Genomic DNA, 19,702 nt, shown 5'->3' with positions numbered 1-19,702 from the left:
CCCCCCCCCCCCCCCCCCCCCCCCGAGGTAGGATGGGGCCACAATAGGGGATCAAAGTTTTACATACAAATATATAGGGACAATCTTTAAAAATCTTCTTCTCAAGAACCATTGGGCCAAAGAAGTTCACATTTACATGAAAGCTTTCTGACATAGTGTAGATTCAAGTTTGCAAAAACCATGGCCTCCAGGGGAAGGTTTGGGGCCATAATAAGGACTACGGTTTTACATGCAAATAGATATGGAAAATCTTCTGATATGGACCAAGGTGACTCAGGTGAGCGATGTGGCCCATGGGCCTCTTGTTTTTTATTATTACGGATACAGATATTGCCCTGGAATTTAGTCACAAGCTTCCTCTCGGAGGAATACAAGTTCAGATTGCATTTCAGCTGGATTGGTTCACTATGACCTACTTTAAGGCTAAAAGTAAGTCAAACAGTTTTCCAGATTTCTTTTCATTATGGATACAGGTATTGCCCTGAAATTTTGTCACAACTATCTCTCAGAGAAAAACATATAAATCAATTCACATTTCAACTTGATTGGTACACCATGACCTAATTTAGGACAAAAAGTAGGTCACAAAGTCTTCTGGACTTTTTCTCATCATAATACAGATATTGCAACCTCCCGCTCTGAGAAATACATTAATCAGTTCACATGTCAGACAGATTGCTGCACTATGACCTACTTTAAGGCTTTTCTATTCAAAATGTGTTTGATATCATTACAGAGTGCATAATGTGTTTACAGGTTGAATTTCACTGTTCGATGGACGTATGTTGTACCATTTGTGGTACTTTTGTTTGAAACTGTTGACTTTAAGAATTGGTCATTTTAACAAGTTCTTTGTGTATTTTTAGCTCTTCTGAGCCAAAGGCTCAAAGAGCTAATGCTATGGCCATTTGTGCGGTGTGCGGTGTGCGTAAACTTTTTAGAAAAAGGGCTATAACTCAAGAACCCCTTGGCCAATTTCTTTCAAATTTGGTACAGGGTATCATTGGCCCAAGGGCTTTCATACATACTAAATAGAGGAATGTGACCCTTTAACAAGGAGAGATAATCAGGAAAATACAAACAAAAGTAGTGGTTGCTAAAAAATCTTCTTCTCAAGAACCACAGGGCAGATTATCACCAAACTTACACATAAGGATGAGGATATGTTGTAGATTAAAAATTGTTCAAGGCATTACCCTGGGGCAAAGGGCGTGGTCTCAAGGTCACTTCAAAGTTGACCTAAATTTAAATTTTTTTTAAATTCCTTAAATCTTAGATATTTTAGTCATTATAAGGACTAGGATCATCAAATTTTGACAGTTGATGCATCTTAGGACCTTGTGTCAAGTTGTCTCAAAAGTAGGTCACGGTGACCTACTTTTTGAATTTTGCAGGTATTTATTTTAAAATTAATTTTGATGCATATCTTGGACACTTTGAAGCCTATGATCATCAAAACTTGTCAGTTGGTGGATCATGGGACCTTGAAATGCGTCAACTGAAAAATAGGTCACCATGACCTACTTTCTGAATTTTATGGCTTATCATTTATAGATATATTTTAAGTTGTTATTTCAAATACCGAGAGGTTTAGAATCATCAAATCTTGTAAGTTGATGCATCTTGAGGCCTTGAAACATATTTATAAAAAAGTAGGTCGGTGACCTACTTTTGAATTTTGCAGATATTCAAATTTCACATTTTTCAATTTTAGATGCATATTTTTGGGCACTGTAAAACCTAGGATCATCAAACTTTGTCAGTTGATGCGTCTTCGTCTTCGGTTTGTGTTTGACCAAAAAGTAGGTCACCGTGACCTACTTTTGGTATTTGACAGCTAAATTACTATATTTCAGACACTATTTGACCTACAATCATCAAACTTTGACAGTTGATGCATCTTGAGTCAACGGAGTGTGTCGACCAAAAAGTAGGTCACCTTGACCTACTTTTGGAATTTGACGGCTATATTTATATATTCAGATACTATTTGACCTACAGTCATCAAACTTTGTCAGTTGATGGGTCTTGCATGTTCGAAGGGTTTCGACCAAAGAGTAGTTCAACTTGACCTACTTTTGGAATTGGACACCTATATTTATATATTTCAGATACTATTTGACCTACAGTCATCAAACTTTGTCAGTTGATGCGTCTTGCATGTTCAAAGGGTGTTGACCAAAAAGTAGGTCACCTTGACCTACTTTTAGAATTGGACGGCTATATTTAAATAATTCAGATACTATTTGACCTACAGTCATCAAACTTTGTCAGTTGTTGGGTCTTGCATGTTTGAAGGGTGTTGACGAAAAAGTAGGTCACCTTGACCTACTTTTGGAATTTGACGGCTATATTTATATATTTCAGATACTATTTGACCTACAGTCATCAAACTTTGTCAGTTGATGGGTCTTGCATGTTCGGAGTTCGATGACCAAAAAGTAGGTCACCATGACCTAGGATTGGAATTTGACAGCTATATTTCAATATTCAGATACTAATTGGCTTAAAATCATCAAACTTTGTCAGTTGATATTTCTTGGGTTCTCAAAATGTGTAAACCAAAAAGTAGGTCACATTGACCTACTTTTTTTGAATTCTTAGGATTTAACTAAAGATTTAGAATACTAAGAGGCTAAGAATAGAAATGGTGGGGTTGTACAATTTATCAGAAGAGCGATTCTAGGCCCTTGGGCCTCTTGTTCTTTTTCTTTTTAATGAAAATGTGTGATTTTCTGACGTTGACATATACTTCTGTTTATTTATGTCTACCATATTTAAAAAGATGGCAACAGACGCATTTTTAGGTCACCTGAATTCATTCAGGTGAATTCAGGTGACCTATTGCTATCTGTTTTTGTCCGTCGTCGTTCGTCGTGCGTTGTGTGTTAACATTTGAACATTTTCAGCTTCTTCTCTGAAACCCCTGAACCAATTTCAACCAATTTTGGCATATAGCATCTGTGGGTGGAGGGGAACAAAAATTATGAAATTCGTGGTCCCTGCCCCCCTGGGGCCTGAGGGGTGGGGCAAAAACCATCAAAATGAGTGTAATTTTAAAAAATCTTCTTCTTTACTCCTGGACATCAAGAAGCCAAACTGTGGGCATAATTATAATGAGCATTGAGCCCTCTACCAAAATTGTGAAATTCATGGCCCCTGGGGCAGGGGTTCTTGTGTTAGGGTGGGGCTCTATTGGTCATATAGTGAAAATGTAGAAATTCTTTGAAAATCTTCTTCTCTGTCTCTGGGTATTAAGTAGACAAACTAATAGCATGGTAATGATGAGCAAGGATGCCTCTTTATACCCCCCGCAACAAGTTGGGGGGAGGGGGGGGTATACTGGAATCGGGCTGTCCGTCCGTCCGTCTGTAGACGCAATGGTTTCCGGGCTCTAAAGCATTATCCTTTCCACCTACCGTCACCATATCATATATATGGACTACCCATGGGATGAAGATGTTCCCTATCGATTTTGGGGTCAAAAGGTCAAAGGTCAAGCACACTGGACATTGAAGTAGCAATATGGTTTCCGGGCTCTAAAGCGTTTTCCTTTCCACCTACAGTCACCATATCATACATATGGACTACCCATGGGATGAAGATGTTCCCTATCGATTTTGGGGTCAAAAGGTCAAAGGTCATGCGCACTGGACATTGAAGTAGCAACATTCATACTAATAGTATGATAATGATGATCAAGGATGCTTCTTTCAAAACTGAAATTTATGGCCCCTGGGTCAGGGGTTCTGGTGCAAAGGCGGGGCTGACCACATACAGTCATAGGACATAATTATTCGCCACTTTCAAAATGGCTGCCATGAAACGCACGTCCACTTGGTGAAGTTTAAAAGTTGTTTGCTGTGGATAGAATTAAAATCTTACCTCAGTATTTGGTCAGATTTCCTTTCATCCTGATTACCTCCTTTAGTCGCCTTGGTATAGAATTATAAAGGTCCTGTACATAGTTTAATGGGATGTTTTCCCACACAGTCCGAATTTCCGCTATAAGATCTTGTCGAGAGTTTATAAAATGGACACGGGTTTCTAGTGTTCTTTTCAAATGTAACCATATGTTCTCTATTATATTTAAATCTGGTGACTGTGCTGGCCATGTTGTTGTATTAATGTTGTTGTCAGCTACATAATCTTTAATAATTTTGGCTCGATGAACAGGGGCATCGTCGTCCATGAAAATGTAGTTGTTCTCCGAGAATTGCCTGGCTATTACTGGCCATATATCATCATCAATTATTTGTATATATCTTTGAGCATTAATGTTACCTTGGATATCAGTCAAAGTGCCCATACCTTGAAAACAAATGCATCCCCAGATCATAACACTTAACTTTCGTCGCGGAGCAGGACACGCGAGTTGGGGGTTATATTTTTCATCCGCTTTTCGCCACACGTATACCTTGTTGTTATCCCAAATAACAATCTGACTCTCATCACTGAAAATCCATTTACACCATTCTTGCTGAACTGTCCAATATTTCCTCTCCTTGCACCATTTTACACGTTCTTTTTTATTCACTTCACGAACTGCCACTTTCTGCTTTGCAACCCTCCGTACATATCCTAATTTTTTTTTATTTTTCTTTCAACAGTTTTTGTACAAAATTGATGATTCCTATTTTCATTAATAATGCCTGTTATGTCTTTGTAAGTACGTCTCCGATTTCCTTTGATGACCCTTGAAAGTTTGTTAGAATCCCTCTGCGTGAATAGACACTTACGGCCCCTTCCCGTGCGATTTTTTACATCAATTTGCTGTTTGAATTTCTTAATAACACTTCGCACGGTAGATCTGGGTATTCCTAAAGTCCTTGATAAGTTGGAAACATTTCCGTTCACTTTGTGTGAAGTTATTATGAGATTTCTGACTTCAATGCTCGGCTCTTTCCCTTTACGACCCATTTCAATCAACAATGTTTACTAAGTTTATGATCATAGCAGACGAAAAAATGTATGTGTACACGTCATCAATTTTAGTAGCTTGACCCTGTTGTAAAAATATGAAGGGGAAATTTGTTGTCTATTTATAGCGCGGGGGTCTATTTTCGGTTCCTAATCGCAAATACAACGCCATTTGCGCACGGGGTGGCGAATAATTATGTCCCATGACTGTAGCTATTCAATGTTTCTTCCATCCAAAAGTAAAATTACATGATACTCAGGTGACCTATAAGGCCCCTGGGCCTCTTGTCTTTGTTTATTTATTAGATTAAACTATCTTAGGGGAAATGAATATAGTTTCTCTACTTTGAACCATCAATATTGATAATTCACACGAAGATGGAGCTACCTTAAATAACTTTGTAACTAGGAGAGGGTTTTGTTATTCAGTAGGTGAATGACATCTGTGAGAGAGCTTTGCATATCTAATTCATTTAATATAATCTTAGGATGCAAGATTATTGGCACATGACAAAATTCTGAGCATTATTGTAGGGCCTCAATCAAAGGAAATGAAAAAAGAACCAATGATTCAGTTTTGTTGTATGATCAGCTAATAAGGTAATATTTTTCAGAGTCATCCTGAAGTGATTGAGGCAGGCAAAAAAGCACTGGACACACATGGAGCTGGTCTGAGTTCTGTCAGATTTATATGTGGCACCATGGTAATACTGATGGATTTTATTCAAAAAGAAATCAACAATTGTTGTTGATGATTTTGAGAAATAATTGATAAGAGTAATATTCTGCATGCAGTCCTTTTAAAATTTCAGTTCTATCACTTTTTGCATTTTCAATACAGTAAACATCATACCAATTAACTTCAGCTTCTTAAATCAAAACAATGTTACAGAAGTTTGGAAAACAAAAATTTAACTTCATTCAACCATGACATCATTATGTGGAGGAAACCCCTGAGTGCGTTCGAGATCGCCGTTCTTCACACAAGTACAAATTCCTGTTGATCCCAAACACCGAGTATGCAACCCGAGAACAAGTTCGAGGTGCAAGAACTCACACCACCTCTGTAGGTATTGTGGTCAAAGAACACGTTTGTGCGCAAATGTTCTCAGCATTTGCGACTTTATGAACGAAGCACGAGAACAAATAGAATGGCGATTTCTAACGCACTTCATGTGTCTGAATGGGCTGGAATCAGTCAACAGTAACAAACATGAAACTTGATCAGTATCTATTCATTAGGTAACCACATATAAAATTTCAAATTCCTAGGTGCAAACAAACACCTTTTATCATTCTGGAAAAAATTCACAAAAAGTTCATATAAGATAATTGAGATCTTGTTTCACTCTTTCGATAGTGAAATCATGCTTCATACAAGATGCTCAAACGGGCTGTTATTGATGACTGTTGAGGTCAAAGGTTAAATTTTTGTGTAATGAGCCACCCGAAGTACAGTGGGGAAAAATCCAGAAAACAATATTAGACACAAAATCCCGTGAATCTTGTAAAAATCACTCAACTGTAATGAAGCCTTATGAACATACAGAAATAATACACATAATGAATATCAGCTTCCGAAATCAAAGCATGAAAAAACTCTGGAAAACTATTGTATATGCAGAATTTTTAGTGAGGATTTAATTTTGGCACTATTAGTGAGAGTGATAAGGTCACTAAAGTGAATATTGCTAACAATTTATTTCATAGCGGAGGTAACAGTTACCTTTCCTGGAATTATAAAGTTGCTTGAATTAGCTCTCGCTAAATATACATGTATATACACATTTTATGGAAAAATCACAAAATTTGTGTCTCACTAAAAATTCCACTTATACACGGTATGTTTGGCACAAATCAATCAGATACAAATGACATCATTCAACAACAAATGTTAGGCATTCAGGTTTGCTAGGTTTGGTGTGTTACTAAGTTATGAATTTCAAAAAGGAAAGAGCCAAGTAGATGTATGACAATTGAAAAGTTAAAACTAGAGTTCCTCAAGGTGAGACAATATACCCTCTCAATGAGTGTCTACAAGCCTACCGGTATTCTATGATTCCATAGTGACCGTGACCTTTTGACCCCCAAATTAATAGGATCTTCCTCTCTTGATAATAAAGCTACATATGAGGTATCAAATAAATCGAGCAAAACAAGTGGCCTGTTGTGATTACACAAGCTTTTTGTACGAGTTAATGACTTTAACCTTTTGACCCCCAAAATTAATAGGTTTCTTCCTAACAGCTACATGTGAAGTATCAAATCAATCGAGCAATAAATGCGGCCTGTAGAGTGTCTACAAGCTCAATATTACACACTCACGGCCTGTAGAGTGTCTATAAAGTGTCTACAAGCTCAGTATTACACACTCATGGCCTGTAGAGTGTCTACAAGCTCAGTGTTACACACACATACTCACCCCCCCCCCCCCCCCCCCCCACACACACACACACACTCATTCACCCACAGACACACAGACATAACTCACACATAAACAGCCCGGTCACTGTATCCTCTCTAACAATGAATTGCTAGTCTGGGGATGATACAGTGTTTTCCGCATGAAATGTTGTATTTATTTCCAGTTTTTGAATGTTTATGCTTTTCAGTAAGTCAACATGGAAAGCTAATTCAAAAATCAAATTTAGATATTTTTATTGACTGCTTCATGCAGGAGTTAAGTAGTTACCTTGCAGTGAACCTCTCATTAATTACATGCCATCACTGCACCCCTTTTCCATTTGAAATGAAAGTGAACAGTTCCCATTTGTAATATCTTTTGTTTTACATTACTTTTGTATGCGCTAACCAGTAATGAACATTCAGCTTGCATATTTTTTGCTAATTCAAAAAATTAGTTAAATCATTTCATATTCTGGAATTTCAAATTTCAATAATAGTCAAAAGAAAATGAATACCAATGAAAGTGAACAGTATGAGCTGGAGAAAAGGGACATAACTTATCAGTTGTTCATTTTCAGTAAGTAAGGTGGCTATTTTCTTTAGCCTGACAGCATTCTGATATTCAGGAGTTTCCAGATTTCTTTCTCTCTTTCTTCATTTTGAATATAAGAAAAATCAAGATTTTTCTCTATTCGTTTCATTTCGGAAATCAATAATCAAGATTTGAATTTTGTGGATAAATGCCCACGCAACAGATTTCGACATTATACAATATTAAAGTAACTACAGCACTATAGCAGATTTTAACAAGCTGGCATTTCCTAGGTTGTATACTTCTCTTTCTCTTTATGATCATAGGACTTGCATAAAGAACTGGAGGAGAAAATTGCTAAATTTCATGGAAAGGAGGACTCCATCTTGTATGCCAGTTGTTTTGATGCCAATGCAGGTATTTTTGAGGTTCTCCTGAGTGCAGAGGATGCTGTGATTTCGGATGAACTAAATCACGCCTCCATCATTGATGGGATCCGACTCTGTAAAGCCAAGAGACTTCGCTACCAGCACAGAAACATGGCAGGTAAGAACTTAGGAACAGTGGTACAACATATGTAATACCGTATAGTGGAATTTTTCCATGGGTCTAAAATTTGGCAATTTGCTGACTCAAAGGCATGCTATTAATTTTAGCAGAATAAATTTTGGCTGACACGGAAGAGTTATCTCTCTTGCACAGACTGAAGTCGCAATTTGGTGCATATTTGGCAAGTGGAATTTTGGCAGAAAGCTATCTAACTGTTAAAATAAGCCAAATTTATCACCCCCATGGATAAACCCCAGATATACAGTATTAACAAGCATGGAAACAAGGGGAATAATCATCTACTGTCTGCCTGTCATCGTGATGCTAGTGGCAGTCCTTTTATTATGTAACAGAGGAAGGGAGTGGTGTGGCTTAATCTGTCTACACAGTATGGTTACGTTGGCTCTCTAGTATGCTAGCTTTCAAGAATGAAGATCTAAATGATTGAAATACAGTTATCCCTGTGATTGTTCAAATCACAGCTCCTGGGTGAGGCTTGTGTCACAATGGGGTTCAGAAGTATAAAAAGAATATGAAGGACAAAGAAGCATCACGGTACATATTGTAGGAAAATGGCATTCTTTAGCTAATATTGCAAGCTTGATTATATGTATTTATAGCTTACGATCTTTTCTCGTTATTTCCAGTCGTTGACTGAGTATGTTTACATACATGTGCATATGTGCCATGTGTTATTTTATACACTCGATGTTACCGGTGTTATTTATAGTTTTAATCAAAGGGTTGTATGTAAAACCACAAGTTATTAATATGACTATTGCCTGCTTACGCTGATTACTTCAGTAGCATGGTGTTCATCCACATATATTTGTGTATATAGCGATTTTTAATGTGATAAACAATCACGTTGTTCGTATTAGGTGCCATATTTGTTTATAAAAGTCAGAGTTGGGGCCGCGTCTATTTTTATTTGACCCCGATCTTCGGGTCAAAGTTGTTTAGGTTGCAGACGGCTGTTTTTACTACGAAGAGTGCTTATAATGTAAGTGTTTGATCTTTATTATAATTGGATTTATAGACTTGATTTTAAGTTATTTTAGTTATAGATAAACGATATAGTCCCGTAGAATACTTAGCCGGGGTTGGTTTAATGGGGATTTGGATTGTCCGGGGAAAGTTGGGGTTGACCCGTCTTTACGTGCGTTGCCCCGTCCCTGGTGGGGTTGTCCCGTCTGTTGCCCCGGACTTAAGAAAGGGTATATAAGTCAGAATCCGACAAGATTCTGGGAGATAGCTAATTTTACTTTACGAATAGGACGTTCCCAGTGTTGCCTGATAAGGCTGATCTGGAGATTGATTAATTAATTAGGATTAGATTAGGTAATTACTTAGGTTAAGAATCATTCCCAGTTACCTGTGTTCAAAATTACTGGTGTAAAGTCACAATTTAATAATAAGTGTAAGACTCAGAATATTATTCATAGAAGTAACAATTCAACTAATCAATCTAAAGAGGGGAACCAATTATTATTTTATACTAATGATAAGTTATTATATATGGATTTGTTATCTTCACCTTTCATTGGTTGGGTCAGACTATAACTTAGCATTAATTCATACAATTGGCACCAGGTTCAGTCGCTATAACTCTATTGTAAGAGATATTGTTACGATTGTTCTTTTATATTCTGTGCATGAAGTCCCAGAAATATTTCTGGAGTATTACATTGTTGTATAACAAACTTCACCTAACTTATACATAACTCAATAAATTAGTAAACTTTACATCAGAGTCAATTTTCAAAATATTGGATTGTTGTCAAGGAAGACAACTGGTGGCAGCTACTATAAAATCAATCGCTTGGCCGTTACAATATTAAGGGCCTTATTCAGCCCCTAAAAATCCAGATTATCTCTGTGAAATTATTGAGATTTCATATGTATATTTCAACATTAAATTTTTTTGGTGACAAACCAAACTATCAGTTACAAATAGTTTCACTCCATATTTTGTAAACTGCTGTCAGAAATAAGACATTTTATTTTTTAGCCATTCTTTATCTACTAAAATCAGCATCTGAATTGCTTGTTTCTTATGTGTGTACATAATTAACATGGAGTAACTTTTGGATTAAGAGTAAGTTTCTACGTGTTTCACACAGGGGACTCTTGACAACTTGAACATCAGTCTCTTGAAGTTCTCAATCTCTGAAAGTAATCTTCCTATTCCATATTTTCCCCAATGTAAAAATAAGCAAATTTACTCCCATTCTCGTGAAATTAAAATTTAAGTCCCGATATATACTGTATAATAGGTATTTTCTGCAGATGTCTATTTTGTTCGGAAAATTATAATCAAAAAATATATTATTATTTTATTCATTTATAACGCGCAAAATTACATATAGTTTCTATGCGCTGTACAATGTTTGTGCTAATAATCAATGATAATATACTAATAAAAGACCTGCAAGAGCAGGAAATGATAAAACAATAGAAAGAATTTAAATAAAACATGATAGTAAAATGACAAATGACAAAAAAAATGACAAATATATGTGTGTGTATATAGATACATATAGGTATTATACAACTGCAAAAATTGGAAACACATAATATGATTTGCTACCATTTACGGATCGAATCACAAAAATTTCCAACTGTGGAAAATACCTGTTATACGATATTTCTTTGATATTTACTTTTTATACCTGAAAGTGCTAATTGTTTACATCCATGACTGACGTGCTACTGCAGGGACCATAGCTGGTAGATTGATTTTGTTATAAAAACACTGTCTGACAGTTAAGTAAGGCAAAATTAGCTCCATCTCTGCACTAGGGATCCCAAGCTAGGGATTAATTGTTTTTTTTATGGGATGGGCAACAATTATCGAATGACCTATGTAGATTTTACAGGGATTGGGGGGGATATAGTTATTTTGAGACATATTTATTGCTACAACAAATAAATAATGTCAATGAACACAAATAAAAATATATAGTTTCTTTATTCTTATTTCAGATAAAATGGAATTTTAAGATGTAGTATTTTACTGAGGAAAACAAAATTATTGCATAGGCTATCTAAAGTCGTGTTGTAAGATGTGAAAGGTCTTCACTCGTCTCAACGGTCACACCATTTTAAACAGCAAATAATTCTTATCACTGTAGTGAAATAGAATATGTAGGGAAATACAACCAAAACACTTGTGACCAAAAAAAAAATTGTTACTATAGCTGAAATTGTAAACTCAGCAAACCTCATAAACCAAAAAATAAGCGGAGCCTATAATGTCATGCATCATGTATACTAGAAATGGCACCTGATTTCTAATGAACAAATCTAAAATATCAGGTTAGGATTTATTTTAATTCTTCAGTAATACAAAAAATTGATAGTTAGTGCAATTATATAAAACATCTGGCAAATCTAAACTTGTTTATGGTGTGGAAATTTATGAGCTTTAGGAAAACAGTCGAGGCTAATGATCATCAACACCAGGAGAACTAGGATTATCCCCCCTGTGTAACCAATGACGGCAGAAGAGGGCCTAGTGTCCTCAGCACACGTCAGCTTACGCACTGTCGCAGAAAGAACAGACGTGTCCACGGTCAGGTTTTGTTTGATGTTCTGCACCTTGGTCTGAAGGTCGTCGGATGTGTAACTTACGTGACAGACCTTGGTACATAAGCACGTGACATTCCTCTCATTGTCTTGGGAGGCATTGTTTTGGGAGGTGGTAGTTTGAGGATCTGAGGTGGATGATGTCTGCACTTGAGTGTTTATTTGTGGTGAGGTCTCTGTTGCTGTACTTGCAGTCGTTATCTCTGTGGATGGTGGGGTGGATTCAGTTGTCTGCACTTGAGTGTTTATTTGTGGTGAGGTCTCTGTTGCTGTACTTGCAGTCGTTATCTCTGTGGATGGTGGGGTGGATTCAGTTGTCTGCACTTGAGTGTTTATTTGTGGTGAGGTCTCTGTTGCTGTACTTGCAGTCGTTATCTCTGTGGATGGTGGGGTGGATTCAGTTGTCAAGGAATAACACAGATCTGAACTATTGCTTGAAGTAATATCACAAACTGTTCTACCAAGACTGGCACAACCTACCTCAATAATTGTATGGTTGACTCCTCCAATTAAATAGCATTTAGAAGGGTTTTCTCCATTGTCATACCATAAATTGTTATTTCCTGTCAAATTAGTCACAAAGTCAACCTCTACTTGATTGATAGGGTTAACTAGAGTGGATGGATCTGCCATTCCTGCACAGATACTGTATGCATTTTGATAGGCAACGTCAACAGTGTCAGCAAAGTAGCATCCAACATGTGTTTGTCCATCACAGAATTCTGTCCAATCCAAGGGACACTCTCCAGCAACACAAACACACATACACCAAAGTACTATTTCCCAAATTTTCTTCATTGTCATGGAAACAGAACCACAGTGTTCAGTATTCCAAACATTGAAAGGTCTTGTGGTATTGGCTTGCTATTTCAGGAATGATAATGGCCCAGTTAGGGACTAGTTTTATGGCAGGCAGTCAATTAGAGCTGGAGTTTGGTATGGATTGAATTGATGGTTCTTTCAGAAACAGGAAGCATCTTGAATATTCACCCTCTTCAATCATTGTGCATTTTCTACAGCATGTTCTTTGTTCACTGAGTAACCAATCAAATGAAATTCTACGCTGAATCAATTATTTTATACTGAACAAATGTAATGGATATTGGTTTATTTCACACATTTAGCTGTCAAGGGGTTAGAGGATGGATTTAAAGCTGTGCTTTACTGACACTGAAGGATGGCTACAGCAATGAAGCTAATTTTTTGATATTATTTTTGGTAACAAAACTTACTTGGTTTAGATACAATCTGTCATTGGGTCAAACAAATCTGTCTAACATGCTGTTCTTTACATACTATGAGTTTCTCTGATTGAGATAAAGGGTTTCTGGCGGGTGTGACCGGTAGATAAAGGGTTTCTGGTGGGTGTGACTGGTAGATAAAGGGTTTCTGGCGGGTGTGACCGGTAGATAAAGGGTTTCTGGCGGGTGTGACCGGTAGATAAAGGGTTTCTGGTGGGTGTGACCGGTTGACAGGGGATGCTCACTCCTCCTAGGCACCTAATCCCACCTGTGGTATGTCCAGGGTTCTGTGTTTGCCCAACTCTCTATTTTGTATTCCTTATAGGAGTTATGAGATTGATCTCTGTTTGTTATCTTCACCTTTTCATACAGAATATATAAATTAAGAATAATTACTTCATCATCAGAATTGTTAGAGGTTTAAGATTAAAAAAAAATAGAGCCAGAAAAATGTTATGCCCATAAGATATAAAATTGGCGATGGGGGTATATTATTTTTGTTCATCTGTCTCTTTGTCAGCAATTTTAATCTTGGTCATTTACATGTACTTTTGAATTATACAACATGGAGACTTCATACTCAGTGAATTGACCGATCAAAGTCGTTGCTATGCAAATGTTGAAGGTCAAGGTCAAATTTATCACAAATGAACTTGGCTCCATACTTTGATGTTAACAATTATAACCTTAATAAAATTCATACCTTGTACAGGAAATATTCAAAGTTCGAGATATAATTCAATGTACAGATTTTTAGAATGTATTCAGGATAGATAAATCCCTGCGTAAACCATATTAATTAGGGAAGTCAAATGGATCAAAATAATTCAAAACTATATTCCATTTTGTTTTAATTGTTTTGTTATACACCTAATCCCCAAAATCGAAAATATGTACAGAATGTATATTATATTTACTCCCATCTTCCATTAATTTAGTCATGTAAAATTTAAAACACAATATTGTAGCAAAACTACTATAACTGGATATTTTCTAATTTGAGGTGTTTGCTTATTGAGGTTTTACTGTAACCATACTCAATACATTGAGAGTGCTTTCACACTCAACTCGTTGTTACTGTAAATAAAGGTTTTAGAATATATGTCTGCAAATCTATCAAACCATAGTTTTTCTATCCCCTTTATTAAAATTGATTTTTACAGTAACAAAGGAATTGCAGTGCGCTGCTAGTCTGAGAAATCAGATTTAACAATCTCGTTGACATTTTCTCAATTTGCTTGTAACAATAACAGAGTTCCAATCAAGGCATCATGTGCAAACATATTAAATTTACATTTTGTTAATGTGAAATTGATTTGATTTGATTTCATTTAGATAATTCATTTTAAAAACTAAGAGCATTTAGAAGTGCAGAAGATAGTCAGAATGTGCTGATAGAAAATAGTTGAAATTTGTTTGGCTCATATTTAAAATTGATTATTTCTTAAACATTCTCTTCACTGTATCACATTTTACTGTTTCCTTGCATTTTATTTAAGGAACGAAATCAATTTTTACTCATTTTGACACGGTTTGTAAAAGAACATGAATTGTCTTATTTGTTTTGAATCATATTTAATGAGTAGAAATTACTTTTGTTCCTTATAATGTCATTTAGAAAAATGAATTTGATGTAATTTCAACATGCGTAGTCTAGGTCAAACGACTTGTGTGACCAACGCGAAGTTTCATACACCACTTTAGAATGATGGATTACCAATAGCTGAAATTCTTTATAGCTCACCTAAGATGAAGGCTCAAGTGAACATTTCTGATTGAAATTTGTCTGCTGTCTGTTGGCAATGGCTTAAACTTTTCACATTTTCATCTTCTTCTTTAGAACCACTGGGCCAATTTCAACCAAACTTGGCACAAAGCATTCTTGGGTGAAGGGGATTCAAGTTGGGATTCAAGTTTGTTCAAATGAAGGGCTATGCCCCCTTCAAAGGGTGGATAATCACAAATATACAAAATTAGGGTGGGGTTAATTAAAAATCATCTTCTCGAAAACCACTGAGCCAGAAAAGCTGAAAGTTACAAGAAAGCTTCCTGACAAAGAGGAGATTCAGGTTTGTAGAAGTCATGATCTCTAGAGTTATGATGGGGGCCACAATAGGGAATCAAAGTTTTACATTTGAATGTATGGGGAACCAAACTTGGCACAAAGCATCCTTTGATGAAATTTGTTAATATGAAAGGCCATACCCGTCTACAAGGGCATATGATAATTAATGAATTTGTAGTCAAGTTTAATAATAAAGTTAGAAAATTAATGAATTTTTAGTTATGTTTTTTTTCTGAACGAATCTGCTTGTATAATGATCGTTTCTTAAGCTTGTTTATTGCTAGGAACTGCTGCTCAGGTGAGCAATGTGGCCCAGGGCCTCTTGTTAAAATTACTATGATAAAGATACAAACATGATTTGAATTGAAATAAAAACCAAATAGGGTTCTAGGTAAAATTAATGCATCCAAGTGGGCTGATGTATTGTAAAAACTTTATGTCTGCTCTCGATTTAGTATGTCCCGGGTGTGCTGGCAGGCTGTTTGCACACTTTGTGATATTAAGATTGAATCAGGTAGCTCAGTGGTTGGAATTCTTACTTCATGACTTGGAGGTTGTGGGTTCAAGCCCAGCTTGTAACTTCATTCAAACTAAAGATGCAGAAGTAGGTAATGACAGTTCCTTCACCAAATGCTCGGCATTAAAGTGAGAGTCGCAGTCTTTTGGATGAGGCTATAGAAACTGTCATCCCATGTCATAACAGGCGTTGGCACAGTAAAGAACCTTTACTGCTAAAGCCCAGAGCTCCATACATAGGTCAGATTTTGTGGTGCTTCAGTTACTGCTAATGTCATCTCGATATAAGTGAAAAATTCTCAAAGAGATGTAAAAACAACCAAACATATAAATTCAAAATATTTAGTTTTCTGATTTCTTTTAGCACCCCAGAAAGCTCAGGATTAATTTGCACTGAGTGTAAATGATATATTGTTAATACTGAATTGTATTGTAGATCTGGAGGGACAGCTGACTGATGCCAAGGACTGTAAGAAGAAGCTTATAGCCACAGATGGAGTGTTCAGCATGGATGGAAATGTTGCCCCATTGCCGTGAGTACTCAGCTCACAGTTCTGTGTGAAATCTGGTGCTCCCTACCATAAGTACTCAGCTCATGCTCACAGTTCTCAACATAGTACACTGTGAAATGTGGCGCCCCCTACCATAAGTACTCAGCTGTATGATTTTCATTATATCACACTGGGAAATGTGTAGATTAAAAGGTCAAAGGGTCTCATACAGTGAGAAGTGGTGTCCGGATGATACTATTTGAGCTTTAGCTATGAAACTTTACGGGAAGAGTCTCTAACATACACGTAACTTCAAATTCACGGAAGTCTCTAAGAAAAAGATGACTCTTATAAACTTTAAATTCACAGAAGTCTCTAAGAAAAAGATGACTCTTATAAACTTTATATTCACAGAAATCTCTAAGAAAAAGATGACTCTTATAAACTTTAAATTCACAGAAATCTCTAAGAAAAAGATGACTCTTATATAAACTTTAAATTCACTATTTTATACATTTTCAATCTCATGATATTTTACCTGTAAATAAATGACATGTGCAATGTTTCTGACATTTTCTCTAAAATCAGTTTTTCATCTCCTCAGTATGAAGAGTTCTTGTATGATTTCCGAAATAGGATTGAATTTTATATTGTAGTAATTTTACCATATTTCATATATTGGCCTGGGTAACTCAGTGGTTAGATCACCTAAATAGAAATGTAAGGGTCCTGGGTTTGATACCTTATTGTTCCAAAGATTTTTCACTCCTTCTTTGTTACAGTGAAGTCCATTTATATAACTTACTGTAATACATAAGAGCTGACATTACATTTTTACTTGCAACAACCAGGAACTATCAAAATATGCTAGCTTAAAAACAGACATGTTTTTACCAGTACCCTACCCCATACCATACCCCAAGATTTTTAAAATTTGTAGAAACGAGATAGAATGCAAGTGAATTGAACCTGAAATATTTGTATATTATTGAGAATGTCACATATGCCCTTAAGGAGGTACACCATAGAAATTTGATATGGATAGAAAGTGGAGGATGTGTACAACAATATTTTGAAATTGAAAACTTTCAAATTTACTTGATTTAGTCAAAAAATGCAGTTTTAGTTGAAAGCAATTTGAGAAACCCCTACTGGACTCGGAACATGCAATCTATAGTTCGGCAGTCGATAGTACTAACTTACTGAGCTACTCAGCTAGGCGAGAAATTTTTAAATGCATACACAAATATTGCTGATATTTATATTTTCATCCATGTTTTAAAAGGAAGTCAGCCATTATGACGATGTAGATTACCTCCTTAAAATGGCAAAAATTTAACTTCAGTCAAAATCTAGACTGTATGCAGTGTATTTCCTGAATTTCCATCAATTTAAGTGATCTCAGTAATTCAATGTTTATGTATTGATATCACGAATGCCTTTGGCGTTATTTATTTCAATATACTAAAAATAAAAAATTAGATAATTTTTATATACATGTAATAACATTTTGACGATTAATAAATAATTATTGACACAGGAATTACTGATATCAAAGATACTGGTAATTTGAATAATTGACATGAATGTTTTTATATTAATTGACATTTTTGAGGTAGGGAGAGAATTTACGGAACTCTATAGATCTGAGTTGATATTTTTTATTCAGAGAGATCTGCAATTTGGCTGAGAAACATGGAGCTGTGGTGTTTATTGATGAGTGCCACGGAACAGGATTCTTTGGACCCACCGGACGGTAAATTATTCTTAACAACTTTTGTAAATAGGACTTAATGCACTGTGTAAAAAAAAAACAAAGTTGGAACATATTTATATACTCAATGATTTTAAAACATCTGTACTTTTTTGTTTGCATTAGAGAAATGGTGGAACAAGACTTAATTTTCTTTATGTAACAAAGACAAAAAAATCATTCATTGCTAATTACTTAGTTCTCTGTGAACAGAAACTTTCTGGAGAAAACCATGATGTCTCTTATTAAGATGTTTTTATTTATGTATACACACACACACACACACACACACACACACACATATAATAGTTCAAGCATTTTCAGACCGGTTTCGGTAGCTCAATGGTAGAGTGTTTGTTTCGTAACTGGGGGGGGGGGGTTGTGAGTTCTAGCCCCACTCATGCAATGACCGCTTCAAACCTAAAATGTAAACATATGTAGTGATTACTCCTTCGCCAAATGCTCGGCATTTCGAAGTGAGAATCACAGGTCTCTCAGATATGACATTAAAAATGTAAGCTTCATGTCACGGCAGGCGTAGGCACGATATAGAGCTCTCACTGCTATGATCCTGAGCACTATGCATAGGTCTAAATTTGTGGTTCTTCACCTACAGCTGGTGACGTCTCAATATGAGTGAAAAATTCTCGATAGGATGTAAAGCAAGCAAACAATCAAATCAATTAAATCAACAATCAAGCATTTTCATAAAACCTACTTATCATATTTATAGGTAACTGTTAATATCAGTAACCATGGTAATAATATGTAGTATTTCTAACAGAGGCACTGATGAGCATTTTGGAGTCGGTAACAAGATAGATATCATTAACTCGACCCTCGGTAAAGCTTTAGGAGGGGCTGCTGGTAAGTCAACTGTATTTACTGTGGTTTAGTATAGAATATCAGAACCATGAGAGGTATAATATGTTGTTACAAGTCACGTATGTTTGTTTGTGTAGGTGGTTACACAGCAGGACCAAAGGAACTGATCTCATTGCTTCGTCAGAGGTCAAGGCCATATTTGTTCTCCAATGCCCTGCCCCCACCAGTTGTGGCATGTGCTAGTAAGGTAAGACTGACCCCCCACCAGTTGTGGTATTTACCAGTAAGGTAAACTTTGCCCCTCCAGTCGTGACATGTGTCAGTAAGGTAAGCTCCACCCCTCCAGTCATGACATGTGTCAGTAAGGTAAGTTCCACCCCCTCCAGTCATGACATGTGCTAGTAAGGTAAGCTCCATTCCTCCAGTCTTGACATGTGTCAGTAAGGTAAGCTCCACCCCTCCAGTATTGACATGTGTCAGTAAGGTAAGCTCCACCCCACCAGTCTTGACATGTGTCAGTAAGGTAAGCTCCACTCCTCCAGTATTGACATGTGTCAGTAAGGTAAGCTCCACCCCTCCAGTCTTGACATGTGTCAGTAAGGTAAGCTCCAACTCTCCAGTTGTGACATTTGCCAGTAAGGTAAGCTCAACCTCTCTAGTCATGACATGTGCCATTAAGATAAGCGCCGCCCCCTCAAGTCATGAACTGTGCCAGTGACAAAGTAAGGTAAATGCATAAAACTTTCTTCTGATTAATTAGAAAACACATTGAATTTTTATGGTAATGAAGAATAATATCTCTGCATGTCCCTGTTC

The 19,702-nt window shown here is 36.4% G+C and overlaps 2 protein-coding genes across 2 annotated transcripts in view; one reads left to right on the top strand and one right to left on the bottom strand.

Moving 5' to 3' along the window:
* Window positions 1-19,702, top strand: part of LOC125647973 (2-amino-3-ketobutyrate coenzyme A ligase, mitochondrial-like) — a 44,403-nt gene that overhangs the window by 17,355 nt on the left and 7,346 nt on the right. The window contains exons 3-8 of the mRNA XM_048874854.2: window positions 5,535-5,624; window positions 8,185-8,404; window positions 16,254-16,350; window positions 17,978-18,064; window positions 18,846-18,928; window positions 19,024-19,133. Of these exons, the coding sequence (XP_048730811.2) occupies window positions 5,535-5,624; window positions 8,185-8,404; window positions 16,254-16,350; window positions 17,978-18,064; window positions 18,846-18,928; window positions 19,024-19,133 (687 nt within the window). The remainder of the gene's footprint in view (window positions 1-5,534; window positions 5,625-8,184; window positions 8,405-16,253; window positions 16,351-17,977; window positions 18,065-18,845; window positions 18,929-19,023; window positions 19,134-19,702) is intronic.
* Window positions 11,720-17,781, bottom strand: LOC125647974 (uncharacterized). Its single transcript, XM_048874855.2, has one exon. The coding sequence runs from the start codon at window positions 12,797-12,799 to the stop codon at window positions 11,801-11,803; it is 999 nt and encodes a 332-aa protein (XP_048730812.1). The 5' UTR covers window positions 12,800-17,781; the 3' UTR covers window positions 11,720-11,800.

This window comes from Ostrea edulis, chromosome 6 (genome assembly GCF_947568905.1).
Source record: "Ostrea edulis chromosome 6, xbOstEdul1.1, whole genome shotgun sequence".
Classification (NCBI taxonomy): Eukaryota; Metazoa; Mollusca; class Bivalvia; order Ostreida; family Ostreidae; genus Ostrea; species Ostrea edulis.
The sequence above is the reverse complement of the archived record's forward strand: the minus strand, read 5'-3'. Positions and strand labels throughout refer to the sequence as shown.

Coding starts and splice junctions, on each gene's coding strand:
- LOC125647974 (XM_048874855.2), bottom strand. CDS start 12,799: ATGACAATGAAGAAAATTTGGGAAATAGTACTTTGGTGTATGTGTGTT.